Raw genomic sequence first — 17,697 nt, forward strand, 5'->3', positions numbered from 1 at the left:
ATTTGTGCTGCGAATTCTAAATCAAGTGCGACAAAAGCACTGCTAATGTTAAGAAATGAAATTATAATCGGCCCCAGCCGAAGAACAATATCCACCATCGCCCATCGCCTAAAAAAGAAGCAACAAAAAATTAAGTTTCGACACTCTATAATATTGAATGCCAGCTGTCTATTGTTTTATTCCTTCAGAGTTGCTATATGATGATCTATGGAAGGTACGCCTAATTTTTGATTATTGTATTTTTCATAATTTTTAGTAAATTAGCAAAAAAAGCCTAATTTTTTTTCGTTTTTAAAACAAAGACGCTATGTTATAAGCGTGCGCTTTGGCCGGTTTGATTTATTTTCAATATAAATCTGCATGTGACAATTTCTAACTTGGACCAAATTTGAAGCGGTTAATTCTAACCATGAATATATATACGTAGGTATTTTATATGATTATAAGAAACTTTTTTCTGGGTATCGCAAATGTTTTGACAAAATGCATATAAACTGATTTTTCTCAAGCAATATGTTTAGATCAATTTCATTCAAGGCACGGGAGCGGTGTTTTGCTCCTGACTCCCCATATTATATATTACTAATTTATTATTATTATTGAAATAGTTAATTTATTATTAGTTAAAATCATACATATTTTTTAAAATGATTATTTTATTCATTTTTAAACAAAAAATCAACTATCACATAATATTGTAAATTTTCGTCAAATCGCTCGTTTTCTCCCACACACACTTATAAAATACCCACCAAGCTTTTCATACTTTTACTATAGGCAATCGTTTAAAACATATAGCGAACGGAGTTTAAAGCTGATTAATACTTTTTCTAACTGAAATGGAAGCAAGTCTATCATTTAAAATTGAAATTTTCTCATTGGCGGTCGTGCAAATCGACATCGAAAATAGGGTAAGTATACGGTTTTTAGAAAAAATAATTGAAAAAATTGAAAATCGCAATTATAATATATAATAAATAATTAAATTAAATTGAAACTTAATGAAAAATGTATGAATTAAAAAGGAAAAATTGAAAATGTATTTGAAGATGTTTTAGAAAATTCGAGATTAATTTTGTCTTGCAATTTTTCTTTAAAAATTTTTTTAGGCTAAAGCTAGCAAACGTGTTAAAGCGGATACAACCGCTAAGAAGGCGGTCAAATCTAAGAACAACCCAGGAAAATCTAGGAAAAGGGAAAATTACACATTAAGTGCTGACGCCAAAGATGTGCCCAAGAACGATGGGAAATCTATCGCTAAACGTGCTAAGAAAGGTACGAAACCAAGTACTACTATAAAAAAAACGCCGGGGACAACTCCACAGCCAGATGCTGCTCCGGCTAAAAATGTGCCCAAGAAAAAAAATAATCCGGTAGGTGCGAAAGCTGATGCGATAAAGTAAAGCAACTAAAGCAGCGGGCACGAGAAAAGGACGTAAAAGAACTACTTAGAAGTCTATCACTTATTATATATACATAGGTAATAAACATATCCAGATATGTTATGTCGCATTTCTGTAATTTCTGTTTAATAAATGCCATTTGTTTCAAGCCAAGCTATGGTGGCAGTTATTTTAAAGAATTCCATCTAAAATTTTGGTTAGCAATGTAATATAATCTTCAGCTGATCCATTCTGGGGTATATAGGGCGATTTGCATATATTTTGTTTTCCAGCTAAGTGATATTGTAAGATGTTAAGTCTGGTTAATGTACATTTTTAGTACAAATACCATCATCCGTTGGCAGTTTCACATCTATTCTTGACGCATCAATAACTTGTCGTGCCGTCTCGTAATGCTGTTATTAAAAGCAATAAAATAATTTATACTTTAAAAGTCCGCCCATCAAATTTTAAAACTTTAATGCGACCAATGGTTCTAATAAGATTCAAAATTGCTTTGACATATTCATCGGCAACAGATTCGAAAATAGAAAAGATGAAGAACACATGAACGCATAACGGACTTGCGAAAAGGTGCTAAAAATATTAAAATAACAGCTGAAAGATGGTAATAAAAAGTAAGAAGTTGATGTGTTATACTACATATTATATACATTTGTGTACGAAAGAATGTGGGGATGAAAGAAAAAAAGGCCATTTTACTAAAAAATTAAAAACAAACAAAAAATTGAAAACAAATTGTAAGGAAAGAATATTTTTTTGTATTAATATAAATTTAAATAGCGTATAAAATATGGAGAATTGTTTAGGAATAGAGGATAATATGTTGCATTTCAGTAAATGTGGAGAGATTTTCTATGACACTCTGACAACTCCGGATATAAGCGTGAGTTTTCATTGCTCATTTTGTCGGAAAACGTTTGTGGACCTGTTTGCTTTTCTAAGACATCTAAAAAATGATCATTATATACCACCTGCATCTATTACTGCGGAATTTCCTTCATCAATTGTTAAAGAAGAACCGCGAACCGAAGAAACTTCACTTTTAATTGTTAAACAAGAAACTCAGACGGAAGAAATACCTCTTTTAATAGTTAAGCAAGAACCTCAGATACAAGAAACTCCTCTTGTAATTATAAAGGAAGAGCATCAGAGAGAGGATATACCTTTGGTAAATGAAAGCAATGGTAGCGAATATATAGTGGAAGATGCGAGTTCTTTATTGGAATGCGTTTTGAAAGGCAACGAAGTGAGAATTGAAAATGATCACGAATTGCAAGACCAATCGTCTGACGATTGCGATTTACAATCTAAACGAATCGGAGAAAATCGTAAACCTAGAGAATATGCTTGTCCCCAATGCCCGAAAGTATTCAAAAAGAAATGGGATCTTAAACAGCATTTGCATATACACGAGGGCATGAAACCGTATCAATGCGAGCACTGTCTAGTTTCGTTTGCGAGCAAATCAAATCTCATATCCCATGTGAAACGGCACAACGAAGAAAGATCTTTTGAATGTCATTATTGCACGCGCAGTTTTACTTCTACCAATGAACGTGACATTCACGAGCGCTCTCATACCGGTGAGCGGCCCTATGTGTGCGAATTGTGTGGAAAAGATTATACGGCTGCATCGCATCTAAGCAATCATCAACGAAGAGAGCATTTAGATGAGGGGAATTTCGTCTGCGATATATGTGAAAAACGCTTTATCCGAGCTAGCCAATTGCGAATGCATCACTCGAATATTCACTCCGAAGTGCCGCGTAATCATATCTGTATGATTTGTAATGCGGCATTTAAAAAGAAAATTACATTAACGCAACATCTAAGAATTCATAGAGAAAAAACTTATAAATGTTTAGAATGTGGGAAGAAATTTGCCCAACATTCCGGTTTATATTCGCATCGAAAAATTCATGAAAAACAAAGAGAATCTTTATTAACCGAAAAAATAAAACAAGAAAATTCAGAAGAGGTCTTTGGACGATGATTTTATTTTATTTAGTTTGAAACTTTTATTGCTATTAAGTAATATGAATACACCGATTATGTCCTTACGAACATTCATCCGCCTCGTGATTAGAAGATGCTTCTCGAGCACTTACTCCTCACTTCTTAATTTATCTTCATACATTGCGCACTAATGGGATTTTTTAGATTTTATATTAGCAATGACTGAGTTAATATATTATTCTAAATAAATGCGAATAAATTATGTTAATGAAAACCAAAAAGAATCAAATTCTTTTCTTTAACTTTAAAAGAGCGAGGAGGAGGGAAATGTCGTCTTCCGGTATCGTTCTTATAAAGAACTAGCTTTAACGGCAAATATAAAAATGTATAAAAATATTTGCGATAAAATCAATATGATTGCCAAGCAAAGCGTAACGGTTTTATACAACGTAGGTGATGCATTCTAATATTGGTCGATGTATCGAAGCAGTCCGTTGATTGAAAATTTTCAGATATATGGTGAAATTTTCAAGCGTTATTGGTGGCAAATTTTACATATGCCGCACACTTACTGCTCGCATGTTGTTAACAATGCTAGCCAGATTATCTTTTATGGATATGTATCGCACTTTTAAGAATAAAAAGCCAATCGTCTTACATATATAAGATATATGTACCGTTTGTTCCATCACACTTTTTATAACTTGGAATACTTTTCTTTCAACTGCTTGGTTATGATCGTCATGGATGTTAATTTTATATTCATTGACGAAGGAAATGCTTATATGGGAAGAGATCCAAAAATGGTCCCATTCCATTCAACTTCGGCAGATGCTTTTAATATTTCTCTTTTTATATCTAAACAAAAAAAAAGAGGAAAAAACAACATTGTCCAGTGAAACGGGAGGGGACTTTCAATAAGTTCAGTTGAACATTATTTTATCCTGAAAGATTGGGTTCATCCGCATAAAATTCAAAATTTTTAAAACTCCTCACGTGCAAGCATGTAGATTAAGCTACTGGTTTTTTTTATTTAAATTGGTATCAGGTACCCTTTTGGCCGCAGAGCCCCTTAAATTAAGATTGATTGAATGAGACTGAGCTGCTGCCTTCTGCTTTTGATTTTTTCTAAAGTAAATTTTTTTAAAACTTAAATATATACTTAATAAGGAATCATATTAAGAGACTGGTATTGTAATTGGCACAGAAAACATAAGCAAACCGTTGGAAGCACAGAACCTATATACCTATTAAATTTTACGGCATTGCACATAAGTTATTGGAATCGTGCAGCGCGTGAATGCGCGGCCAATTACCGAATCAGATATCCGATGTTTGCCGAACATTTCATACGTGGCGAGATTCATTAGAATCCTAAAGGTTGCAGTACGGATTGTTCGCCACATTTCAACACAATACAATATAATTAACTTAATATCTTTTTTGTTTCCTTCAATCCTAAAAAAAAAAAAAAAAATTACAAAAAAAGGTTTTTCTAGGCTGTTACTGTGGTTTTGCCTCTTCTTAATTGATGAGTATTATTAATATTGCTTCTTTCATGTCTTGTGGACACTAGATAATTAATTGAAATTTTTGTAGCTTAATAACGAAGATTAATATGATAATTTTGTATGCCATTTACGCATCATAGAGAATAGACTTGAATATGAATGTATGAATATTTCAGTCGATTGCGGTTTATTTCAAATTACATTATTCAACAAATAGTTTTGATTGGGAAACGGTCGAAATCATTGTCGGTTTCGGATTTAAACACAACTGGTTCTTTGGGCACATCCGTCGACATGAAAATCTTGGTTTCTACCTCAAATAAATGATCTTCATATTTATATAGCGGTAGTCTGACAAATACTCCTATCGCGATCAAATTGGATTGCACACATGTAGCGCACGCAACGAGGAGCATTACTGTTACGTTTTGAATCGTAGATGCAACATAGCCTAAATCCGTAGATTATAAGCGTATCACAGCTATAGATACGTTTCGATGTGTGTGATTACAAATATGTATTATATATAATATACATAATATTTCTAAATATATATGTAAAAATGTAACTTCATGGTTTTATTGTGTCTTGATAATCCATGTTAACAACTCCAAGGCATTTTTCTTAATGACATTTCTACAGCATTGAAAGGCTTTAAACCATTCACTCGAAAACACGCCTTTACTGTCTATGAATAGGTGTCATAGAGATTGAATCAAGTTTTTCAATAAAGCATATTTTTGAAGTTGCAAGGATCTATGTGCAAGTCTTCAATTGCAGGACGGTATCGCTATCTAATAATTGACAAGCGAATTTACGTTGGATCTGGGAACGAACAATATATAGTATAAATAACTATATATTTTGTCCAGTCTTCGGTTTTAGTAACAATTTTTTTTTTAAATCCACTTTCACTCCGTTTCGTTGTTTAGGTTAGTGCGGCGATTGTTGACACATAGACACTACGTTAGACATGGTTACATTTTACAGTTTATCAGCATGTCTTTATGATCTACGACGTTTTCATACAAATTGCGATTATTTTAATTATTTAATTTTAAATGAATTTGACTAAGCCGATAAGGATGGAAGCAAAAAAAAAAAAAAAAAATTGTATCCGCCAATTGTGGTAACAGTTGCCCGATTTTTTAAATTTACCCTCTCTCGAGGGTAAATAAAACATATTTAATTAATAATTTTAATCGTTTTACATTCATTTCATTAAAAAAAAAAATTCATAAGAGCTTTACATTTCATTATATCGCAAAATAATAAGAAAATAACCTAATACTTAGAATTTGTAATAATCCTATCAGAAAATGATTATTTCGTTGCTTCGATTTTCTTATTCAAATTCATAGAAAATTGGCGTTTGATTCGTTTCTTCTTTAAACTAACTCAATACGAACGAATTGTGAAACTTTTTCTATTTTGCCTTCAACACCTACCTGTAAGAGAACACACGCAGTTGTCAGTCGTATGTCTTCATAGCTAAATGTGTTAAGAAAATCGTAAAGGCACTTGAGCGCACTTCTCTATGCCGACTGTTTTTTAAAAATGTACCAAAAAAAATGTATAAAAATATAAATGTTAGTTTGCCGGCCTTGGTCCCGATAAGGGCAGTAAATTTAATTGGCATTTGTAGACAAATAATATTTATTTTCCGGCATGATTTGTAGCCAAGCACTGAGATTCAAGTTCTTGTGACAGTTTTTGATATTCTGGTCATTTCATCCACAGAAAAAAAAACATAGGCCTTAGGTAAACTGATGAAATGCATATACACACTATATTAGGTGTTTACTAAAATTTTAGTGAGCGACTTCTATAGGTAAAAATGATAGAGAAATGGCTTCTTCATATAATTATATTGATTTATTGAGTGTACGTCGAGCGCTCGAAATTCTTCTCCGTCCAAATTCATGTTTATTTGAGGAAATTGGAGAGTGTACGAAAATGGGTCGGTGAGTGGATCGCTGCCAAACCAATAAAAGTTCTTTCGACGTGATATCGCCATGTTGCCAAAAATGTTGTAAAATGTTGTCGAAAACGATGGAAGCTATTTTGAGTAATGATCAACATTTCTGCAAGCACCTAATATGTCTGATAAAGTTTGTAATGCATGAATTTCTGGGCAATAAAAACTATGGTTGGTTGTGATTTGGGGACATCGTCATTCAGCACTAGCTTTTAGTAGAGTATCATAGAAAAAGCGATCTAATAGATTTGTTTTGGAAGACATTTTCTACTTCTTCTAAAATGCATCACATCATTATCATTATTGTATTTGTTGAGAGCAATAGTCGTATAATTAGTCGTAAAATGATTTAATCGTCATTCAAGATATATCTTGTTTTAATTGATCTGCCGATGCACGTTTTTCTTTTTGTTTTTGATGTGTTTTTCGATGCGTATATAAACCGCAACTTTGTGCAAACTTTTTGCCACACTCTAAACATTCATGAGTTTTTTCTTTATGAATTTTAAAATGTATTTTTAATCCAGTCTTTGTTTTGAAGGCTGCTTTACAGATCGTGCAAATATGAGTGCGTGGTCCTTCAGTATGGGTATTCATATGCACTTTTAATACGGCTTTCCCTTTAAAAGCGGCTTTACAGATCGTGCAGACATGAGTTCGCGGCGCTTCAGTATGTATATTTGTATGATGCATTCTTAACTGGCTCGGTCTATTAAAACGTTTATTACATATATCACAAACATAATTTCGTTCATTTAAGTGCTGACTACTGCAGTGGCTCTTCAGCGATGACGAGGTGGCGAAACTTTTACCACAAAACTCACAAACATAAGGCCGCTCGCCGGTATGGTAACGTTCGTGGACATATCGTTCGCTTGTGGAAACAAAACTCCGCGTACAAAAGTGACACATAAAGGGTCTATCTCCCTTGTGTACCCTTATATGCACTATAAGATTTGATTTACAGGCAAAGGAAGCGGGACAGTGATCGCACTCATACGGTTTTACACCGTCATGTATATGCAAATGCTGTTTTAGGTCCCACATCCTTTTAAACATCTTACAACAATGAGGACAATCGTGTTCTCGTGGCTTACGTTTTTTCGTAATTAGTTTAGATTGCGTATCAGATCCATTCTTAGATGATAATTCTTTACGTTTTTGCTCGTTATTCACTACTTTTTTGTTGCTTTTCAAGCCACATTCCAGTAAAGATATGGCTTTTAATGCACATTCGTTACCATTGTGTCCATTTTCCGCAACAGTGTTTTCGATTTCCTCTTTATCCGTTCGTTTATTATTGTCAGAAGAAAACTCTACAGTTGTTTGGGATGGCTTATTGTGTGTACTTTGTAGGTGGTTTAGGAATACATTTAGGTCGGTAAACGTTTTCCGGCAAAACGAGCACTGAAAACTCAAATTTACATTTGAAGCCGTCAAAGTATCACAGAAAATCTCCCCACATTTATGTAAGTGTAACATACAGCTGTCTATGTCCATAAAATTTTCCATATTTTGTAGACTATATATATATATATATACATATATAAAATTTATTTAAAATATATGTCTGTCTTCACTTTTATAAAACGTTTACTTTTTGCAGTTATGATCGTTGCTTTGAATTGCTTTACATACAAAATCACAAATATGTATAATTTTTTACAAGAAATCAGGAAAATAGCAATTTATCTTAAATGTCTCACTCGCCGCTTTTCGATGACTAACTAACTAAACCTTTCTGCCAGTTGTCCAGTAAATTTGGAAAGATTCTAAAAAAAAGGAAGGCTGCTCTATTTTATGGTAAAACATAAATTACATAACATGCACCAACAAAAATAATAATCAATTTATCAATGAAATATAGGATTGAACCTTTATAAAATGCTTTACTATACGCCATACGTTATATGCGTTTATCAAAATCAATCGAAAATATAAATGCGCACGTGAGCGACAACTCCTTATCCTATAGTATTAATCCAATTAAACGATCAAAAAATCGAACAATTTCAAAATACTCGGAAAAAGAATATCCAATACGATATTAAATTATTATTTAGAGCAAAGAATATTTTATACGATTAGAAAAGAATTCTGGCCACGCATTATCAAGGCGATTTAAAACCTAAGTTAAACTACCAAAATAATAAAGGAAAAAAAAGGAAACTATTGCTTTTGTATACCATTGTAACGTGTAATAAAAATGATAAGCAAATAAATTAAAAGATTTAGTCCAGTTGTCGTGCATTTTAATGATACTGTCAAGATGTCCATAGGATTAGTCGCTCCGAATGCGATTGACTTTGGCATTCAAAACGCATGCATTTTCGTAATAAATAAATAAATTGAACGCATACATTTTTTAAGAATACGTTGATGTGTTGCAATTGTATTACCAAAGCGAATTCTTGCAAATTCTTGATTTTTCTGACGGAACAGTGAAAGATTAGAACTAAGATGAGAAATATGGGATGATATGTCGATTTTTTTTCATTTCATTTTTTTTTTTTTTTTTCTTACGGTACGTCTTTCCATATGATTAAATAGATTTCGTTCGTTGTGATAATCTGTGCTTACGTTTCTCAATATATTCATTGAAATACTTATTGCTCTCCTATTAATATTCATATTACATGAAATTGTTAACAAGAATAAGCCATATTGCAATATTTTTAAATTTCCTTCGCTCACCCCTTGCACAATCAGAATAACCGGACGCGAATATTAAAATGCAATTTTTATAAGGCGGAAAAATCAATAAAATAGGAAATTACCAAAGAGACTTTTTATGCAATTTTTCCTGAATGGTTGCTTTCTTTCGCATTTAATGCGATACTCGTAGGGTTTAATTTTAATAAAGTACTGTTTTTTTTTCTCTCCAAGAGTTACGCTTATCTTGTCAATAATGTTTTTATCATAATAAATATTTGAATATTGTAATATATATGTAAATATTAAATTTAATATTTAAAATGACCGCGATCTCACAATTTTTGTTGTAAATGCGATTTTGTTTCGTTTATATGGTTTCATTACACCCACTTCAAAAAAATGTTAAATTTCTTAAAATTGTCGCGAAAATTCATTAACGCCAAAGTAAGTATTAAGTAATTTATTATTAAAGAAAAAGTTACTAAAAATCTGAACTGTTAGGAACCAGTATGTTTGGTGTTAGGTAACGAGGCATGCGATTTGGATTCGGCGGTTAGTGCTCTGTCATTATCCTATTTCTATCAACACAATCACCAGCGTCTAGAGACTTTAAAGTGTCGGAATTTTTTGCCCGTACTTAACATACCTAAACATGATTATCCTTTGAAAACCGAAGTGCATTATTTATTCCAGCAGTTATCACTTAGCGAAGAGTATTTAACATTCCGCGATGAGCTGTCTGTGGAATTTATGACAAGGTCCCAATTTGTGTTGGTAGACCATCATAATAGCCCTTGGTCAAAACAAGCAATAGTCGTCTTTGACCATCGACCCAGAGACGAAACTGCTGAACTACCACTTGATTGCTCTATACATTTGGAATTAGTGGGTTCGTGTTGTACCTTGATAGCGGAATTGATGTTAAAGGCTGAAATGACCACAATCAAGGAAATCGAAATCTTAAAGCTATTGCGCAGTACCATTGTATTGGATACAGTTAACTTTTCAGAGTCTGCGAAAAGGGCTACAGCTAAAGATCATGAAATTTGCTTTGCTTTGGAAGAAAGACTATGTGCTATATCTCAACAAGAAACACGTAAGCAAGTGTTTGACAATTTGGTAAAAGCTCGCAGTGACGTTCGCTCTCTGACTACATTTCAATTGCTTAGGAAAGATATGAAATTGATTTCTGACATACAAAGTAATAAAAAAATCGTTTTGCCCGGCTTTCCGATGTTGGTGCAAGAATTTATCAAAAAGCCGCAGGCTGAAGAAGCTTTAAAGGAGTGTGCCCGTAACACTGATAGTTCAGTTATTTTATTGTTGGGGATGCACATTGACATTGATCAAGATGGTAGTGTGCAACGTGATTTGGGCTTGATAAACATAAAAGATTCCCAATTGTTTGCAAGTGTTAAACGAAAGTTGGAGACAATGTCCGAACCAAACTTACAATTGGAAGAAAACCACGGCTGCCATTTCATGCAAGGTTGTTTCTTTAAACAAGGTAATATAAAAGCTACTCGTAAACACATCCTTCCAGCTGTAAATCAAATTTTAAACGATTCACAATAAAATCTGGAAAAATTATTGACATTTTTTTCTTTTTTCGTACTTTTTTTATTAAGCTATAAAAGTTTGCTTTAAATTTTTCCAGCTTCGCCAATCATTTCATCATCCTCACATTCCAAAGTCAAATCTTCCAACATTTCAGCCAGCGTTATGCGCGGTATATTGTCATTGCAACCCAGGGCATCTTCGCCATCTACTGGCATTACCTTTCGTTTATCTCGATATATATTAACTAGCTTCCGATACTCCGTATCCTCTTCTAAATCTTCTAGAAATTCATTGTAATCCATTTTCTGACGCTCATTCTCAACATCTTCGGTCAAATGTCGTAATTTCCAAAAACGTTGTTTAGATCGTGCCTGCCGGTCTACCGTAAAGCATTTCTTAACCAATATTATATCCGGTATTTCTTGCGTATTCAGTTTTTCATATTCCCCGTTATTAATATTTGCTTCCGCTAAATTGTAGCCCATTACCGAGTCTCCCACTTTTAATAAATGACCTAAATGTGAACGTGTGTGTATGGTGTTGTCATTAATACCTAATTCTGAGGCTCGCACTAACCAAATGTCGCATAGAGCATGGCGGAACGACAGTTGGCCCTGACCAGGATAATACCTGCGATCTTTATCCATTATAATTTCAACATCCATAACAACGTACTCCACTAACTGTGGCGGATTACAGATAGCCTCAAACGGATTACGAAAATACGCTTGACTTGACAATTCCGCAATCTGAGCAGTTAACGGATCTATCAAATGAATAGCGCTGGCTACCTTATGTATTAAGCATATAGGCGATAGATTACCCAGCTGTTGACGTAACTTTTTGGGTAAACATACTGCACTGCCTTTGGATAAGGGTACGATTTCCACTGACCAAGTGTATTTGTAATTATAATTGTTACTATGTATATCATGCGAAATTAAACGTTTCGAACTGGTTACCTTGGCCGGGATCATAGTCTGCAGGAAGTCGACCATTTTACGGGCATGATTGTCATTAGCATAATAGAAATCCAATCCGCCATGCATGGGTTTAATGCCCAACGTATTATTGTGGGCTTTATGCTTTAATATTAACTGTTCTAAATAATAGAAAGTCTTCTTATTGTCGCAACGTTGACGTACTTGAACCATGCAACGCCAAAAATCCTTCGCTTCTGTACGATGACAATCATCACACATTTGATTTTGTATCGTGAACTCAACAATGAACACTTGCTGCAGCATTGTACCTCCCGATACTTCGGCGTGGACGGTCAGCTTAAGTTTAATCCTTTTCGAATGTGCTTCGGTCCAAACGAAACCAGCATCCACTAATTTCACATCTTTTAAGCCGCGTAATTTCTTTAAACACAAAGCCAACAACTCTCGCGATTCTAAAGCAGCGGATATCCATTCGCCAGGCGGCTGTAGGTAACGTTCACAATTACGGCAGAAATGAAGGACAGCTTGCTTGGGTATGCCCTCGGTAATATCGACATGAGTACGCAAACAACCAACACACATGTTAGATGGATTTGGTTGTATAGTGGCACCGCATTCACAACATAATATCGTTGGATTTTGAATGCTTGTAACGGCACTACTGTTGACACCCGTAGAGAAATCAACGTACTCCATTTCCTTTTGAATATTTACTTTGTTGGATGTTGAGTTAACATGGACCAAGCCAACAAAGTTTGGGCTAATATTTCCAAATAATAAGCGGTAGTAATTATTAGCAAGCAATATATATAAAAGCCATCAAAAGAAATGCGACCGTGATAGCTAAAGAAAGACACGTGCTAGCAAAAAATTTTCTTACACACACGATAAACTTATTTTTCCTTCTTCTTCTTTAATGTTTAACTCGGGTAAGAAGTGTCCTAATACTTCTTCTTCCCACTTTTACATTGAAGTATTCTTCTTCTTCTTCTGTTCGACAAACCAACAACCGCAAATTTACTGCGATGTATAAAATATTTAATTGTAAATTGCTAGAGTTGCAAAATAATAATGACACATAAGCCACTCTGAGGTGATTTGTAACTTGTGCATGATATTCGTTTTCAATTGCTTTATGAAAGACCTTGCTATCTCTGTCACTTCTATCATTCTTTTCGAATAAACTTGAAATATTTAACACTTGAATTTTGAGTGTAACTACACATAATTTGTACGTAGGTAACAATAAAAGCCGAGCTTCCTATCTTCTTTTACTTTTTAGGGATTAACAAGTACTCCATGGAAATGTCTTCTAAAACATCCTCCATAAATAGGAAAAAAAAGTTGACGAGGACGAATACTTCGATTAAATTAATAATGTTGTACTGTTAAGAGTCTTCTGATATCAGAATTACGACCTTCAAGCTTAGTCTGTCTCTCTCCTCTAATTGTGTTAAGGACAAACATTAGTTGTATTAATCGTTAGATTTTCTCACAATTAGAAAAACATGTGCGATCTATTCTGAACCGTAAACTCGGAATGTAAATAATATATTATTTATTCCTCAATATATATTTGATATTCGTATACAGATATAATAATGAAAACAATTTGTATATGTAATTTCGTATATATCGCGCGGTTGTGTAGGCATTTAGCTATGAATTTTTAGTTCATTACCTAATCGCACTAAAGCTGAACTACGTCTTGCTCAACTACTACAATACTTTATTACTTGATAAAGGTCTTCTTAAAGTAGTTTAAAACAGATTTCTTACTATTTCTTTGCAATCGTATTATAGGCAAATTTATCTTCTAATTTTGATAGCATTGACAATGAAGAAAAATTCTGCAATATTTCCTATATTAAAAAATCATTTCTGCTTTCACAAATCCTAACCGACCTTTTTTTTTTTGGTTTTGCTGCTTTAATAGTTTTCTGTTTATATATATCTAGAGTCTGTTAAAGCTGCTGACTTCCAAGTACTTTAAGAACAATTAAAATCATTCTTCAAATCTCAATTCCAATCCTTAGTATTTTTCATTGCTTCGCTTTTTAAATAATGCAAACTAGACGCACTTTTTACAGATATACGCAAAGAAATAAATTAGGTTTGTGCAAAAGAGAATCCGCCTTTGGGTTTTTTAATTCTCTCTGAGTTACGGAACAAAGAAAAGGATAAGCCATGGTAATTTTATTAATAAAGTGAGCACATCACATGTGGCAAACTTCCTCGTTCAGATAATGTGTTGGATATTTTGCAAGAGTAAAAACCTTTAAGTAAATTAAATACTTGAATTTAATCAACCCATTATCCAATAATATATTACAATTAACTCGCGAGACATAGCTCTGACCAAAATATGTGTGGACTAATGCATATTCAGTTAATGTCAGACGACGAATTTCCCTTGAATTCTCTTGTAGGTGAGGAGTTACGAGTGACATGTTATTGCTAATAATCAATCACACCTTTCTCAATGTTTTGCTGACAAAACATACGCACTGTACTGTACATATGTACTTTTTATAGCTGCTTTATAAACCCCAAAAAATGGATTACCAAATATATATAAATATATATCCATTTTAATTGAAGAAAAAAACGACTGTCAATATAAAATAAGTCGGTAACATACTAAAAAGCAACCGTAATTCCATCTTTGACCTCGCTTTTAATATTTCACAAGACACGATACTATAGAATTTACGTTCCAGAAGAACTTACAACAACTTTACATTACTTGTAAAGATGATATCTTCTTCGTTTGATGCCCGAAAACCAATTGAATTTCAGCCAATTCTTATTTCCGATCTACTTTTTATTATTTTTAATTGATGTTACTGATCATGCTTTAACTGCAAACTTGCGTTTTGGATAAATCGATCGTTTGCGAATTTCCTTTAATGTTTTTCTGTTTGCGTCTCTAGGGGATAGAGCCTTCCGCATAGCCCGAGTTCTTTTCTTTCTTAAGTCCAAAGGCTTGTACTTCTTGTTTTTAAAAACTTTTCGCAAATTTTCCTTCTGTCTCTGATGCATAACAATGTATGCACGGGCAATAGCTTTACGAACCACGCGTCTATTAAAGAAAAATTAAATGTTTTTCTCTGCAACCTAAAAAAAATGCAAAAGTACTTACATTTTGGAAAGCTTTGAGGGGGCTCCTCCCGTCACCTTTGAGACGCGTAAATTAAGCAACTCAATTTTGAGCTCATCCAGCTGTTTGGTGAGCTCCTTTTTGTCTTTAGTTCTCAAATCCGAACACTTTACTTTCACCTAAAGAAATAATAATATATTTTTTAGTATCAGAAAATATTACTTATTCTATAACCATTGTTAAATTTTCGTAATAAATTGCAATCCTTTAATTAAAAATCATTATTGATGCTAGAAAAACTTTCGGAAAATTTCAAGTGTATAATTTAACACAAACCATTTTGTCCACGGAATCACGTAAAAAAGAATGTTGTCGAAATCAATTATACTGGCTAGGACGGTTTGACAGTTTTACACGTGAAGTTATTAACCTTCACAAATTTTTTTTTGAAACATCCCTGTCTTTATTAATGGAATAAAAATGCTGCATAAAAATCCAAATAAACTATTTGATTTACAGTAATGCAACGCGTAACAGACATAATTTATAAAACATTTCAGTTTCATATGATTGAGATGTCTCCATTTGTACATGATGCGTAGTATAATATGACTAATTTTATAGCTGTTGTTGTTTATTATTACCGCAGCTATGATAAAACACTTTTTTTTTTAATTCTGCCTTTTATAATCATCAATCCATAATTAGACAAATGCATTCAGTGAAAAGTATTATACTATCAGTTTGTTCCTTGCTTGGACTGTTTGTAGAGGGGTTCATTTGATTCGAATCTGTTCAGCATATATAGATCCAAAGATGTAATGGAGCGTCAACATATAACTTATTTACGATGTAAACAGAAATTTTACATCTTTCTCTCAAGTACTGATATCGAGTCCAGTATATATTCCATTTTCATTATTTTCGTAAACTAAACCTACCAATGTAAATTGATGATAACTTGGATAGAAGACGGAACTTCAAGGCAACCTGATAATTACCCGACAATAACTTGTTTTCCCAGCCTTTAGAACCGCATGAAAAGAGTTTTGGGTATCGAAGATATCTGAGACAAGAGTTATCCCGAATATATTTTGAATTAGTTATTTGACGGAAACGAAATGATTAATTTTACGGATGTCGTCAGTTTTGTAAAACTTAGAACCAAAATGCTTTCTGAAGAAGAATTATTAGAGGAGGTATGGAAGGTGGAGAACAGGTCGCTTAGACAGCAAAAGCTGCTTGCTTTAATTAAATTCATTAGGGTCTTACCCCTATTTTTCGTAGTTGTAAGGATGATATTCGTAAACTCGTCAAGGAGGTAAATATACAGAAGCAATGACGATATTTGGATGGAGGTTTAAGGGTCTAATTATGTCCACATACAAGAGTGAGACGAAAGGGATACGTTTAAAGCATATGCCGTTTCTGATAAGAATACCAACGCCACCTTACCCATCCCTTTTGCATTTGGTGGAAACAACATAGTTAGTAAATTTTAGATTTGAGTAGGACTCATTGGGACCAAAGATTTCACTGAGCATGTAAAAGTTGATTTGATTAGAGTTCAAATAAAGTCGAGGGTTGAGAAATTACGTCTAAAACTTTGAATGACATACTCTAGAAAGGAAATCATGTTTGTTGAGGGAAGTTCAACAATTTGGTGTTCGCCGCATTGAGAGCATCACACGAATTCGCAAAATGATTCGTTTCTTCCAAAAAGGTCCTTGTCCGCTATGACACTGACGCTGACCTAAAAGCTTATAAAATATCTGATTGGAGTTTTTCAAGCTCTGCAGTTTTATAGGTGTTAGCATATTCTTTTATTATGGTTAATATTTCTGATATTGTCATTGAAGGTCGCAGAGGGAAGTAGAGGAAAGTTGTTATCGTATTCGCCGGTGTCCAGAGAGTCGAATTAGGTTTGAGAGTATTTTTCTTGATATTCTGACTGTTCCTCTTTCTACCTACATAGGCATGTTTTGATTACCGTGTTGTTGTCATTAAGAGAGGCACATAGAAGACATGTGATATTATTACATTCAATAGTAGAGGCTTTACAGAATTTGGTATTGTGTCCGAAGCGGCCACATTTAAACCATTGTCTCAGCGTAAGAATGAAGAAATTCACTTGGAGAATGTAGTAAGTAACTCAAAGTAATCGTTTTGGGAATTGTTTTTCCTTAGAGGGAAATATTTTCATTGTTTTTGATATAAACTGGATTACATTCCATCTGGACATTACGCACAATTCCAAATCTTTCGTTAAGAATAAAATTATTCGCTTTTGAGAATGTTTGGCTTCACCATTACTTATCGATTTTATCATTTTTAAGTCCATCAGATTAAAATTTTTTAAATATTGCGGAATCAAAAATATTACAATTAGGTAAAATATAACAACTAATATCTAGAGAATGAAACCTTAGATGTAAGCTAATAATAGAACTTGATTTAGAAAATACTGTCGGAAGGAATACTGTCTTTGATGGATGTCACAATTTCGGGATTTGAAGATTTTATGTTGGAATGGGAGATGCTGATTTCAGGACTTATCATCTTTTTGGTCCTGCTCGTTAATTCTGAA

General features: G+C 33.4%; 5 protein-coding genes across 6 annotated transcripts; 2 read left to right on the forward strand and 3 right to left on the reverse strand.

Moving 5' to 3' along the window:
- The first annotated feature begins 2,114 nt into the window (after nt 1-2,114).
- Nucleotides 2,115-3,399, forward strand: LOC119634202 (zinc finger protein 182-like). The gene has a single exon (XM_038028238.1). The coding sequence runs from the start codon at nt 2,197-2,199 to the stop codon at nt 3,397-3,399; it is 1,203 nt and encodes a 400-aa protein (XP_037884166.1). The 5' UTR covers nt 2,115-2,196.
- Nucleotides 3,400-6,082: 2,683 nt separating this feature from the next.
- Nucleotides 6,083-9,106, reverse strand: LOC119634973 (zinc finger protein 239-like). Its single transcript, XM_038029454.1, has one exon. The coding sequence runs from the start codon at nt 8,361-8,363 to the stop codon at nt 7,212-7,214; it is 1,152 nt and encodes a 383-aa protein (XP_037885382.1). The 5' UTR covers nt 8,364-9,106; the 3' UTR covers nt 6,083-7,211.
- A 10-nt stretch (nt 9,107-9,116) lies between these two features.
- Nucleotides 9,117-11,110, forward strand: LOC119634982 (exopolyphosphatase PRUNE1). The gene is made up of 2 exons (XM_038029465.1): nt 9,117-9,950; nt 10,008-11,110. The coding sequence occupies exons 1-2, from the start codon at nt 9,906-9,908 to the stop codon at nt 11,079-11,081; spliced, it is 1,119 nt and encodes a 372-aa protein (XP_037885393.1). The 5' UTR covers nt 9,117-9,905; the 3' UTR covers nt 11,082-11,110.
- Nucleotides 11,111-11,119: 9 nt separating this feature from the next.
- On the reverse strand, nt 11,120-12,996 carry LOC119634970 (60S ribosomal export protein NMD3). The gene has a single exon (XM_038029440.1). The coding sequence runs from the start codon at nt 12,704-12,706 to the stop codon at nt 11,150-11,152; it is 1,557 nt and encodes a 518-aa protein (XP_037885368.1). The 5' UTR covers nt 12,707-12,996; the 3' UTR covers nt 11,120-11,149.
- Nucleotides 12,997-14,816: 1,820 nt separating this feature from the next.
- Nucleotides 14,817-15,527, reverse strand: LOC119634992 (60S ribosomal protein L35). Of its 2 annotated transcripts, none has more exons than XM_038029478.1 (3): nt 15,447-15,527; nt 15,153-15,289; nt 14,817-15,092 (listed from the first exon to the last, which is right to left on the reverse strand). In XM_038029478.1, the coding sequence occupies exons 1-3, from the start codon at nt 15,447-15,449 to the stop codon at nt 14,861-14,863; spliced, it is 372 nt and encodes a 123-aa protein (XP_037885406.1). In that variant the 5' UTR covers nt 15,450-15,527; the 3' UTR covers nt 14,817-14,860. The 2 variants fall into 2 exon arrangements, with proteins under 2 accessions (XP_037885406.1, XP_037885415.1); XM_038029487.1 differs by lacking the exon at nt 15,447-15,527 and adding an exon at nt 15,345-15,417.
- Nucleotides 15,528-17,697: the final 2,170 nt, after the last annotated feature.

This window comes from Glossina fuscipes, unplaced genomic scaffold, assembly GCF_014805625.2.
Source record: "Glossina fuscipes isolate IAEA_lab_2018 unplaced genomic scaffold, Yale_Gfus_2 0, whole genome shotgun sequence".
Lineage (NCBI taxonomy): Eukaryota > Metazoa > Arthropoda > Insecta > Diptera > Glossinidae > Glossina > Glossina fuscipes.

Bases quoted from the DNA above. Each gene is read 5' to 3' on its own strand.
- LOC119634202 (XM_038028238.1), top strand. From the start codon at position 2,197: ATGGAGAATTGTTTAGGAATAGAGGATAATATGTTGCATTTCAGTAAA.
- LOC119634973 (XM_038029454.1), bottom strand. From the start codon at position 8,363: ATGGAAAATTTTATGGACATAGACAGCTGTATGTTACACTTACATAAA.
- LOC119634982 (XM_038029465.1), top strand. From the start codon at position 9,906: ATGTTAAATTTCTTAAAATTGTCGCGAAAATTCATTAACGCCAAA. The intron at 9,951-10,007 runs GTAAGTATTAAG...CTGAACTGTTAG, and splicing joins GAAAATTCATTAACGCCAAA to GAACCAGTATGTTTGGTGTT.
- LOC119634970 (XM_038029440.1), bottom strand. From the start codon at position 12,706: ATGGAGTACGTTGATTTCTCTACGGGTGTCAACAGTAGTGCCGTTACA.
- LOC119634992 (XM_038029478.1), bottom strand. The intron at 15,093-15,152 runs GTAAGTACTTTT...TTTCTTTAATAG, and splicing joins CCCTCAAAGCTTTCCAAAAT to ACGCGTGGTTCGTAAAGCTA.